Genomic DNA, 12354 nt, shown 5'->3' with positions numbered 1-12354 from the left:
GCATATAATGATGAGGAATGTGTAGTGGGTCAGCTAGAGGTCCAGGTACATTTTGGTTAGGCCCATCATTGGCTTCAAAATCTACTACATTATCATGATGGACAACAGTGTGGATTTGATCATTCAAAAAATCATTCACCCAATCAATTGATTGTATGAAGGCAGTGTTAGATTATCTAATTTAAAAAAGACATAATTTGTAAATTAGTTATACTAATTTTAAATTATTTTTTTACCAAAACTAATTTCAAATTTGTGGCGAAAAAATGAATTACACAAAAAATTATTTATATAAAAATGTCTGGATTTGGATTTAAAAAAGGGTAATAATGAGCATGCTGGCTCATCAGCTAAACAAGTAAACAAAAGAAGCAGGCTTATTAGCTAAATAATAAACAAGTAAACCAAACAAATTAGATTAAATCATTTTGACCCATGTATTTTTAAATAATTAAAACAACACATTAAATTAAAATTAATTTTTTATTTTAACTAATTTTAATTTTCTGACAAAAAATAAAAATAAAAATTATAATTCATACAATGAAAAATGATGAGGAATGTGTAGTTCATGTGCTGGTGTATTTTGGTTAGGCCTACCATTATCTTGAAATCAAATACATTATGAGTATAGACAATATTCTGGATTTGAAATTATTTATCCAATCAAATCAATTGTATGAAAACACTTGTAGATTATCTAAATTAATATAGACACAATTAGTAAACTAGTTATATTAATTTTTTAAAAAAAATTAACTAGACTAAGTTCAAATTTATCACAAAAAATGAATTACATAAAAAATTGTGCATACCAAAATAAGGGACTTGCACTGGATTTGAATTTGGAACCGGGTCATGAGCCTGAACTTCATTCACCTCAATCAATGGTACATGCTCATTAGGTGTAATGAGGACTATTGGCTCAACAGCTAAATAAGTAAACAAAGAAATTATATTAAATCATTTTTACCCCATGTATCTTTAACTAAAATAAAACAACACATTAAATAAAAATTAATTTTTAAATAAACTAATTTTAAATTTCTGAAGAAAAAATAAAATTTATAGTCCATAGCTAAACAAGTAAACAAAATTTTTTTTATTAAATCATTTTGAGCCATGTATTTTTAACTAAATTAAAAAAACATATTTAACTAGAATTAACTTTTTAAGTAAACAAATTTTAAATTTCTACAAAAAAATAAAAATATAAATTATAATGCATACAATGATGAGGAATATGTAGTGGATTGAGGTCCAAGTACATTTTGGTTAGGCAGGGCATTTAATTGAAAATCCAGTCCATTATAAGGATGGCCAACATTATGGATTTGATCATTCAAAAAATAATCCACCCAATAAAATCGATTGTATGAAGACAGCTGTAGATTATCTATATTTAAATATACACAATTAGTAAATTATATACTGATACTAATTTTAAATTTATTTTTTTAAATAAACTAATTTCAAAGTTGTCACAAAAAAATAATTAAACAAAAAAATTGTGCATATCAAATTTGTGAAACATGCACCAATGGATTTGGATTTTGAACATGGTCATGTGCCTCATTCACTTTAATAAGTGGTGCATGCTCATATGGCCAACCAGAATTAGTGGCTCATCAGCTAAACAAGTAAACAACACAAATTAACCCATGTATCTTTAACTAAATTAAAGCAACACATTAAATTAAAATTAATTTTTTATTTAAACTATTTTTAAATTTCTGACAAAAAAATTATTAGGATGGGCAACATTGTGGATTTGATCATTCAAAAAATCATTCACCCAATCAAATTCATTTTGGATTTGATTATTTAAAAATTCATTTACCCAATCAAATCAATTGTATGAAGGCAGTTGAAAATTATCTAAATTAAAATAAACACAATTAGTAAATTAGTTATATTAATTTTAAAATATTTTTTTAACTAGACTAATTTCAAATTTGTCTAAAAAATGAATTACATAACAAATTGTTTGTACCATAATGAGGGACTTGCTATGCATTTGAATTTGGAACGTTCACCTGAATCAATGGTCTATGCTTATTAGGTGTAATCAGGATTAATGGCTCATCTAAAAAAGTAAAAAAAAATATTAAATTATTTTGACCCATGTATCTTTAACTAAATTAAAACAACACATTAAATAAAAATTATTTTAATAAACTATTTTTAAGTTTATGAAGAAAAAATAAAAAGAAATTTTATATGCATACAATGATAAGGAATACATTTTAATTAGGCCCAGCATTGACTTGAAAATCCACTACATTATCAGGATGGGCAACATTGTGGATTTGATCATTCAAAAAATTATTCACCCAATCAAAATGATGCTATAAAGGGAGTTGTAGATTATTTAAATTAAAGTCAACACAATTAGTAAAATAGTCATTCTAATTTTAAATTTACTTTTTTAACAAAACTAATTTCAAATTTGTTACAAAAAAAATGAATTACACAAAAAATTGTGCATACCAAAATGTGGGATTTGCACTACATTTGGATTTCTAATAGGGTTATGAGCATATCAGCCGTACATTTTCATTAGGCCCAATGAGTATTACTAGCTCATAGCCTTAACAAAAAAATAAAACAAATTATATAAAATTATTTAGACCCATTTATCTTTAACTAAATTAAAGCAACACAATAAATTAAAATTAATTTTTTATTTAAACTAATTTTAAATTTCTGACAAAAAAATAAAAATTTAAATAATAATGCATACAATGATGAGGAATGTGTAGTAGATTACCCTCAGGTCCAAGTACATTTTGGTTAGGCCCAACATTGGCTTGAAAATCTAGTCAATTATTAGCATGGACAACATTGTAGATTTGATCATTCAAAATATCATTCACCGAATCAAATTGATGGTATGATGGCAGTTATAGATTATCTAAATTAAAGCCAACACAATTAGTAAATTTGTTATACTAATTTTAAAGTTACTTTTTTAACTAAACTTATTTCATATTTGTCACAAAAAAAAGAATTACACAAAAAAAATTGTGCATAACAAAATGAGGGACTTGCCTTGTGGATTTGGATTTGGAAGAGGGTCATGAGCATGAATTTACTTACCTTAATGAGTGGTACATGTTTGTTAGGCCTGAGGATTACTGGCTCATCAGCTAAAGAAGTAAACAAAATAAATTATATTAAATTATTTTGACACATGTATCTTTAACTAAATTAAAACAATTCATTAAATTAAAATTAATTTTTTGATTAAACTAATATTAAATTTTGACAAAAAAATAAAAATATAAATTCTAGTGCATGCAATGGGAAGAATGTGTAGTGGATTAGCTTGAGATCCATGCATATTTTGGTAAGACCCGACATTGGCTTGAAAATTGTACATTATCATGATGGGCAATATTTTGAATTTGATCATTCAAAAAATCATTCACCCAATCAAAATGAAGCTATGAAGGAAGTTGTAAATTATCTAAATTAAAGTCAATACAATTTGTAAAATATTCAATACAATTTGTTATAAAAAAATTGAATTACACAAAAAATTGTGCATACCAAAATGAGGGACTTGCACTTGATATGGATTTCGATTACGGTCATGAGCATATGAGTCATACATTTTCATTAGGCCCAATGAGGATTACTGGCTCATCAGCTAAACAAAAAAATAAAACAAATTATATTAAATCATTTTGACCCATTTATCTTTAACTAAATTAAAACAACACATTAAATTTAAATTAATTTTTTAATTAAACTAATTTTAAATTTCTGACAAAAAATAAAAATTTAAATAATAATGCATACAATGATCAGCCTAAGGTCCTAGTACATTTTGGTTAGGTCGGGCATTTGATTGAAAATTCAGTCCATTATCAGGATGGGCAACATTGTGGATTTGATCAATTAAAAATTAATTTACAGAATAAAATTGATTGTATGAAGCCAGTTGTAGATTATATAAATTAAAACAGACACAATTAGTAAATTATATAGTTATACTAATTTTAAATTTATTTTTTTAACTAAACTAATTTCAAAGTTGTCACAAAAAATGTATTACACAAAAAAATTTTGCATATCAAATTTGTGAAACATGCACCACTGGATTTGGATTTGGATTTGGATTTGGAACAGGGTCATGAGCGTGAACGTCATTCCCCTTAATCAGTGGTGCATGCTCATATGGCTGATGAAAATTACTCGCTCATTAGCTAAACAAGTAATAAAAATAAATTATATTAAACCATTTTGACCCATGTATCTTTAACTAAATTAAAGCAACACATTAAATTAAAATTAATTTTTTATTTAAACTAATTTTAAATTTTTGACAAAAAAATTATTAGGATGGGCAATATTGTGAATTTGATCATTTAACAAATCATTCACCCAATTAAACTGATTGTACGAAGACAATTGTAGATTATCTAAATGAAAACCAATTGTTATTCACAAAATTTGGCATTGGATTAATGAGGGTCAAATGCGGGATAATTAAAGTCAAAATTGGTATTGCGTTGCAAATGAGGGTATCTAGACGTGTCCATGATGCCTAGGACCCGTCCACTATGGTGAGAGTGCTCACTGAAGAATGGTTTTGTGGCAAAGAAGTTTGGAGTACGTGCCTATGAAGTAGGATGCACCCTATATAAATGGATTGTCATATAAGCTTTTACGAAGGTGAGGACGCGTCCTGTATTTGTGGAGTGTCATGAGAGGTATTTAGTGGAGGAAAATATGGGTCCTATGTGTGGTTAATGCATTCTCAAGTGTGAGTTTAGGACAGGGCATACATGGGAATGAGCAATGGAGGTTTATTTCCAATAATGTATTTGTTGTAGGTACTCTCTAAAAAATTCCCTCCTTGAGACGGTCAAGGAGGGGGATGTCCGTGAAAAGCTAGAAGGCCTCCAGGGGTATGCCTGATAATTGAAACCATCCTCCTATATTCAACGGGTGTCCTCGTTGGGGATGCGGGGTTAACATTGGTGTGTGCTTTGGGAACTTTGTTCTTGTATTCAATGGGTGTTCTCGTTAGAGAACTTTGGAGTCATCCTGCACTTTGCACCCAAGAGCTTGGGATCACCTGTCCTGCTATCTTGTGGGTTATCCTCATTCGGGGGTTAGGGATGCGTCTGGAATTTGGGGTGAACCGTGGTTATACCTGCGTTCGTAAATCACGGGAGATAGTTGGAGCGGAGTGTTATCCTTGCGCAGAGAGATGCACTATCCGTGAAGTCCTACGATTACGGACGAGCCTTGGGCCTTATAGTTGGACATTTCTAAAGCTAGCGGAAGATAAATTCTAGACAGACTTCTACCGGGCCTAGGAATAAGAAGTCTAAGACCATTAGATTTCTTGTTCTCCAAGAACTATATTAGGCTTGATCCCTATATAAAGGGTACATAGGCACATTGAGAGGGGTAAGAAGTTAAGAGCTGATAATAGAGCCACCACTTACTCTGATCAATTTTAGTCTAAAATAACCATAAACCAACACACACCGCTTAATTTTCCGGTAAAGAACCGCCGTCATAGTTCTTAATTTCGTCGAGAAACCTCAAACTTTGTTGTTACCAGATTCCTCTGTCAATAAATTGGTGCTAGAAGGAGGGGTGCTGATTAAGATCATAATATTGGGAGGAAAAGATGTCTTAAAATCATGATGGAAGTTCTTGTGATGAAAGTGATAGCAGATCTCAAGGAGAAGGTGAGGGAGGCTACACTCGACATGAACCCTACGTGCCCAGAAACATCATAGATCCTCCGAGTGCTCCAGATGTGGTGGGAACGCCCCCAATTCTCATCAGCAATGTTGATATCTTGGACCAGCTCTATTGTATGGAGGATACTCTGAACAATTTTCACTCAATGCTGAGTACGGTGGATCGTTGCAGGACGAGGAGGGGTCATCATTTTTCCGCCGTGGCCACGCCATAGGGAAAGTACCCGTAGTTGAAGGAGATGCCCAGGCCAGCGGAGAAAACCCGCGAATCACTACCCAATGTTTGGAATATTCTGATGATGTAGAGCCTATTGTGGAGCTTGTCGATGAGGACACTGATGGTAGAGAAAGACCTCGTCTCGGTAGTTAGGTCGTGCCACACTCATATAGGTCTGGGCGTATGATGGACTAGCATCGTCGTGCTGAAGATATTCAGAACCCAGATGAGGAATGAAGAGATTTTTCAACCTTGAAGAGAAGGCTTAGCATAAGGTTGGGAGATAAAGATTTGAGAATGCTCCTGATAGAATGAAAGAAGGAAATGCTGGAGAAATGAGGCACCATGATACAACGCGTGTGCCCCCTACATACCCAACGGATGATAGGGTGCGGCACCGCGAGCACAAGCGTGCCCCTCCGCGAGGAAGGTTTGGAAATTATGGCCGAGGCTATCAAAGGAATGGACGAGGAAAGATAGAATACCAGCATAGAAGGGAACCATACAATGGAAGAAGAGATGGCGCGCCCTCCACTGAAGAAGCCCTTGTCATTGTTCCTGTAGCTTCCCACAGTGCTACGGGCAATGGATCTAAGGCGCGCCCTCATGACTGGGATGACGTGTGATTTAAAGAAAGGTTGCAAAATAATGATAAGTTACAAAGACACGGCCAGGAGGAACCTCGTACGTGAAGGAATGTTCAAAATCAAGATGGCAACATACCACAGCCGCAACCTCAGGGCGAGGGGCGGAGAGATCCACCGGTACACCCGGGGGGTAACCAAGGGGAACATTAATAAGTTGTGGAGTAACCCCAACAACTCAATGTTCAAACCATTCCTGGAGTAGGGATGTTTAATATGAACAATCTTAAGAGGTTTCTCAACCATGCTGAAGGAGGTAGAGTAACAACGACTGCTCAAGCCCCATCCTCTTTTGCTGCTGTTGTGAGGGAAATGCAGCTACCTGCAGGATACAGGAACACAACTAATGACTTGCGTTTTCATGGGAACTCTGACCCCATGGAATTCCTGGGGCATTTCAACGTTTAGATGGATGTATACCAGGTACCCGACTTGGCACGATGTCGTCTTCTGGCGGCCACCTTCAGAGAAGGAGCTCAACAATGGTTCCAAAAACTTGGTCCAGGGGCGATCACATCTTGGAAACAGATGAAAACCTTGTTTCTAACTTAGTTCTAGGTTGCGGTGAAGTATACGCCACTGATTACCATACTGGCCAATATGAAACAAATGGAAGGGGAAAGCTTGACCATATATTTCAAAAGGTTCAATGCAGAGTCTACCTTGCTGAGAGGCGTGACAGATGAGATACTGAAAATACTTCTTATAGCTAGTCTGCGCGTGGGAACAGATTTCTGGAAACACCTGCAAAGAAAGAACCCTGTGTCGTTAGCTGATGTACTTGCACAGGCGTAATCCTTCAAAACGATTGAGCAATCACTTACCAAAATGAAGAAAAATGATAATACCCATAACTCCAAGGGGCGAGCAAAGAGGAAAGACAGGTCCATGAGTCCAGATTATCGACAGAAAGCCCGAAGCCCTAATAGGGTGAACGTCGTGACTGTGCAGAGAGAGTGAAGTCCGCCATGAAATTATGAAAAGAGGGTAAGCAATTACACTCTGCTGGAGGCATCCATTGATCATATCTTTGACGTGAATAAGGACAAAGGGATTTTCAAAAAACCAGACCGTCTAACCTCATGGCAGAGTACAGACAAGAAAAAGTATTGTGATTACCATGAGTCTACCGGCCACGACACCCACGAGTGTCGTCACCTAAAGGATGAAATTGAGGAATTAATTAAGGCTGGATATCTGGGAGATTGGATGGATAAGGTAAAATGATGTAGAGGAAACGATGACAAAGGGAAAGATGAAAGGCATCCCACACAGGCAGAGGATGTCGAAAAGACAGCGGAGGTTAAGTTCCAAAGGGCTGGAAGTATTCGGGCAATCTTCGGAGGACATCCATTTGTTAATGATAGCAATCGAGCATTAGAAAGGAATCCAAGAGAGGCACGACACCCACCACTCACCAACATTCATAGCTTGGAAGATAGACCTCTAAAAATATTCAAAATGGAATCTGCTGATATTACGTTCAGGGAGAGAGAGTCAAGATGGGTACATCATCCCCATAACGATGCGTTGGTGATAACTATGCTTATTTGGGTAATAAACGTGCATCGAGTCTTCTTGGACAACGGGAGCTCTGTGAATATCTTGTATTACAACAAGTACAAAAATTTGGGTTTCGTGGACAATGACATAAACTTTGAAGATGCACTTGTCTATGGTTTTACTGGAGAGGCAGTAAGAGTTATGGGTTCTGTTAGGCTTCCAGTAACGCTTGGGGAAGGAGCTCTGTCTCTTACCCAAATGATAGACTTCAAGGTGCTAGATCAAGACTCCGCGCACAACGTATTGGTGGACATACCTTGGTTGCGGGCGTTCAGGGTGATAACCTCGATACATCATTTGATGATAAGGTTCCCGACGCCGAACAGAGTGGGCAGTCTGAGAAGGTCACAGTACGAGTCACGCGACTGCTATCACAAAGCTGTTAAAGAATTTCGCAGGAAGAAGGTATGAGAGAAAAGGCCTTCCGTTTGAAAATGCGGTGGACATTCAGATAAAACCAAGTGGAGAGGTTCATGCCTATGATTTTGTGGAAGATCCGGAGGAAGAAGAAACTTATGCCACCGCAACCCTTCCTCAAAATGAGGATGCGCCCTTGGAAAGTGAAAATGTAATTGAGATTGATGCTCCTCAAAATAAGGACGCGCCCTCCACACCTGCATTGCATAAAACCATGCCTTGTCTAGAGGTGGATTCTCCCACATATAGGGAGGCACCCTCGGATGTAGGAATGGAATTCGAGGACCCCCGGGACTTTGATTTTGATCTGGATCCCAGGATCCCCATGCCTGCCGAGGAAACGGGGCTGGCCGAAGACACAATATTTGTTTCGGTCGATAAGGATGACCCAAGCAAGGTTTTGAAGGTGGGATCTCAACTAAGTTATGAAATGAGGGAAAGGCTTACCAGTTATCTGATTAAAAATCTCGATGTCTTCGCATGGAGTCATTCAGACATGGTGGGAATTGACCCAGGGGTAATGTGTCATCGGTTGAACATTTTCCCTAGTTGCACGGGCATACGACAAAAGTGCCGCCCTGTAAGCGGGGAAAGGGCGATAGCATTAAAAGAAGAGGTGGACCGACTGCTGGAAGTGGGGTTGATCAAAGAATCTTTCTACCCCGAGTGGCTCGCGAATCTGGTGCTTGTAAAAAAGCCAAATGGGAAGTTGAGGACATGTGTAGATTTCTCAGATCTCAATAAGGCTTGCCTGAAGGTCAGCTTTCCGCTCCCATGAATTGATCAGTTGGTTGACGCGATGGTAAGGCATGCCTTGTTAAGCTTTATAGATGCCTACTCCGGTTACAACCAAATTCCCATATACGGTCCTGATCAGGAGCATACATCCTTCTTCACTGATAGAGGAATATACTGCTACATAGGGATGCTGTTTGGATTGATCAACGCATGCGCGACCTACCAAAGATTGGTGACCATGATGTTCAAGAATCAGATTGAAAGAACCATGAAGGTATATGTGGATGATATGTTGGTAAAATCCAAGAAGGCAAACGATCATGTCAAGCACTTGATGGAAATGTTCAACATTCTAAGGAGGTTTCGTATGAGGTTGAATCCGCAGAAGTGCATATTCAGTGTAGAGTCAGGAAAGTTTCTTGGGTCCATCTTCAATCATAGAGGTATTGAAGCTAACCCTGCAAAGATCAAAGTACTGTTGGATATGAAATCTCCCACCAATGTGAAGCAGGTGCAAAGCCTAACTGGGAGGATCACCGCGTTGAACAAATTTGTCTCTAAATCATCCGACAGGTGCAAAGAATTCTTTAAGGCGATCAAAGTGGCCGGGAAGGACTTTGTATGGACACCAGAATGTGAGGAAGCTTTAAGGAGGATCAAGGAACAACTGGGGACCCTCATGTATTGTCAAAACAGTTAGATGGAGAATCTCTAATTCTATACCTCACAGTTTCTGAGTATTCAATCAGCGCTGTGCTGGTAAGGGAAGAGGATACGCAACAGTCACCGATATATTATGTGAGCAAGCGGTTGCACAATGCTGAAACTCACCATACAAGTATGGAGAAGTTGGTTTATGCCTTGATCCTTACGTCAAGGAAGCTACTCCCCTGCTTCCAGGCTCATAGAATTGAAGTCTGTTAAGCACACCCTCTGCGTCAAGTCCTTCACAAGCTAGAATTATCGGAGAGAATGCTGAAATGGGCCGTGGAGTTGGGACAGTTTAACTTGGAATACATGCCCCGTACAGCAATTAAAGGATAGGCCATAGTTAACTTCTTATTGAAATTTGATTCTACGGTTGATGATAAGGCTTTGGTAGTGTTGCATACCCCTCATACTGAGGAATCTTTGGAGGAGTTTCCACATCCCTGGTGGATCTTGCACGTGGATGGGGCGGTTAATAATGGAGGAGCAAGCGCGGGCATAGTACTCGTGTCACCGGAAGGCCATCATCTCATGAGTGCAATTTACTTCAAATTTTATACAACGAATAATGATGCAGAATATGAGGCATAGATTAATGGCCTGAAGATCGCTTTGGAAATGGGAGTGCGGAACCTAATTGTAAAGAGCGACTCAGAGTTGGTGGTAAACCAGGTGAATGGGGCGTTTCAAGATCGAGGACCGCAGACGGAATTGTACCTAAGGTGCACGCAGCGCCTGATTGGAAAGTTCAAAGAGGTTAGGCTGGAATGTGTACCGCGGTAAAAGAACAGCAACGCGGATGCCCTAGCAAAAATGGGATCCTAGCAGGAGGTTGTGTTGTTGGGATCTATACCCTTAGAAATCCAGGAAATTCCTAGTATCCCAGAGGTAGAGGTGATTCAAGTAGATGAGGCTCCCAAGGAAACATGGATGACGCCCATTCTTACCAATATTAACAAGGGAGCACTTCCCGAAGATAAGTTCAAGGCTCAACGGATCCACTACCAGGCTGCAAGGTTTGTGGTATATGATGAAGTTCTGTATAAGAGAGGCTTCAATCAACCGTTGCTCATATGTGTCGATGAAGAAGAAGGAAATTACATCTTAAGGGAGGTGCATGAAGGAATTTACGATAATCACTCGGGGGGTAACTCGTTGGCAGTGAAAGTTTTACGCCAGGGGTACTATTGGCCTACGATGAAAGAAGATGTTATGAATTTTGTTAGAGCATGTGATCGCTACCAACGCTTTGCAAATTACTCATCTATGCCAGCGACGCTCTTGACGCCTATGGTAAGCCCATGGTCGTTCGCCATGTGGGGGATTGATCTTATTGGGAAATTACCTAAGGCCAAAGGAGACGTCAAGTATGCAGTGGTTGCGGTTAATAACTTTACTAAATGGGCAGAAGCTATGTTGCCGGTGACTATCACCGCGAAGAAGATTAAAGACTTTGTCTTCAATTCTATTGTGTGCAGGTTTGGAATTCCTTACAAACTTGTCTCTGACAACGGAAAGCAGTTTGACAGCAAGGAGTTGCGACAGTTATGCGAGGATTTGAAAATTAAGAAGAAAACATACCCTCAAGACCAAATAGGAAGAGCGCAAAGAGAATTGCCCTGAAGAACTCCCAAAAGTGATGTGGTCCAACAACACTACTCCAAGATCTACTACGGGGGAAACTCCGTTTATGCTGACTTATGGATATGAAGTTATGGTCCCTGTGGAAGTTGGCTTAGGGTCACTTCGTAGAGATCGTTACATAGAGGAAGATGCAGAAGTTAACCAGAGGCTTCATTTGGATCTCTTGGAAGAGGTAAGGGAAAACTCCCAGTTAAGGTTGGCGACGTATCAACAATGTGCCACAAGATATTACAATAAAAAAGTAAAGGGACAGCTGCTGAAAGTGGGAGATTTGGTACTCAGAAAGGTGATGCCAAACACAAAGAATCCCCAACATGGAGTATTTGGAGCTAACTGGGAAGGACCATACAAGATTAAAGCAATTTTGTGGAAGGGTACTTATCACCTTGAAGATTTAGAAGGAAAGCTGGTTCCACGAGCATGGAACGCGGAGCATCTTCGAAAGTATTATCAGTAAGGCGTGGCTTTAGCCCCTTACATATTATGTTTACATTATATATTTAGGGCTATACCCAAATTATAGACTAGAAGCAATAAAATTCCTCCTAGCCTAGGGGGGTAGTGCATATACTACTTACCTTAGAACTAGTTGAAGGATCATTTTTCGAATAAATTCCCTACAGAGCATGTAGTCGTGGGACTGGTAGACTTTTGACACTAGAGCGCATTATTAATAAAAACTTTGAAAAATTCCAAA

The 12354-nt window shown here is 37.8% G+C and overlaps 1 protein-coding gene across 1 annotated transcript; it reads left to right on the top strand.

The window, feature by feature from the left end:
• Window positions 1-11652: 11652 nt before the first annotated feature.
• Window positions 11653-12114, top strand: LOC141695797 (uncharacterized). The gene has a single exon (XM_074500011.1). The coding sequence runs from the start codon at window positions 11653-11655 to the stop codon at window positions 12112-12114; it is 462 nt and encodes a 153-aa protein (XP_074356112.1).
• Window positions 12115-12354: the final 240 nt, after the last annotated feature.

The sequence above is a fragment of the Apium graveolens genome, chromosome 11 (genome assembly GCF_009905375.1).
Source record: "Apium graveolens cultivar Ventura chromosome 11, ASM990537v1, whole genome shotgun sequence".
Taxonomy (NCBI): domain Eukaryota; kingdom Viridiplantae; phylum Streptophyta; class Magnoliopsida; order Apiales; family Apiaceae; genus Apium; species Apium graveolens.
The sequence above is the reverse complement of the archived record's forward strand: the minus strand, read 5'-3'. Positions and strand labels throughout refer to the sequence as shown.

Coding starts and splice junctions, on each gene's coding strand:
- LOC141695797 (XM_074500011.1), top strand. CDS start 11,653: ATGTGGTCCAACAACACTACTCCAAGATCTACTACGGGGGAAACTCCG.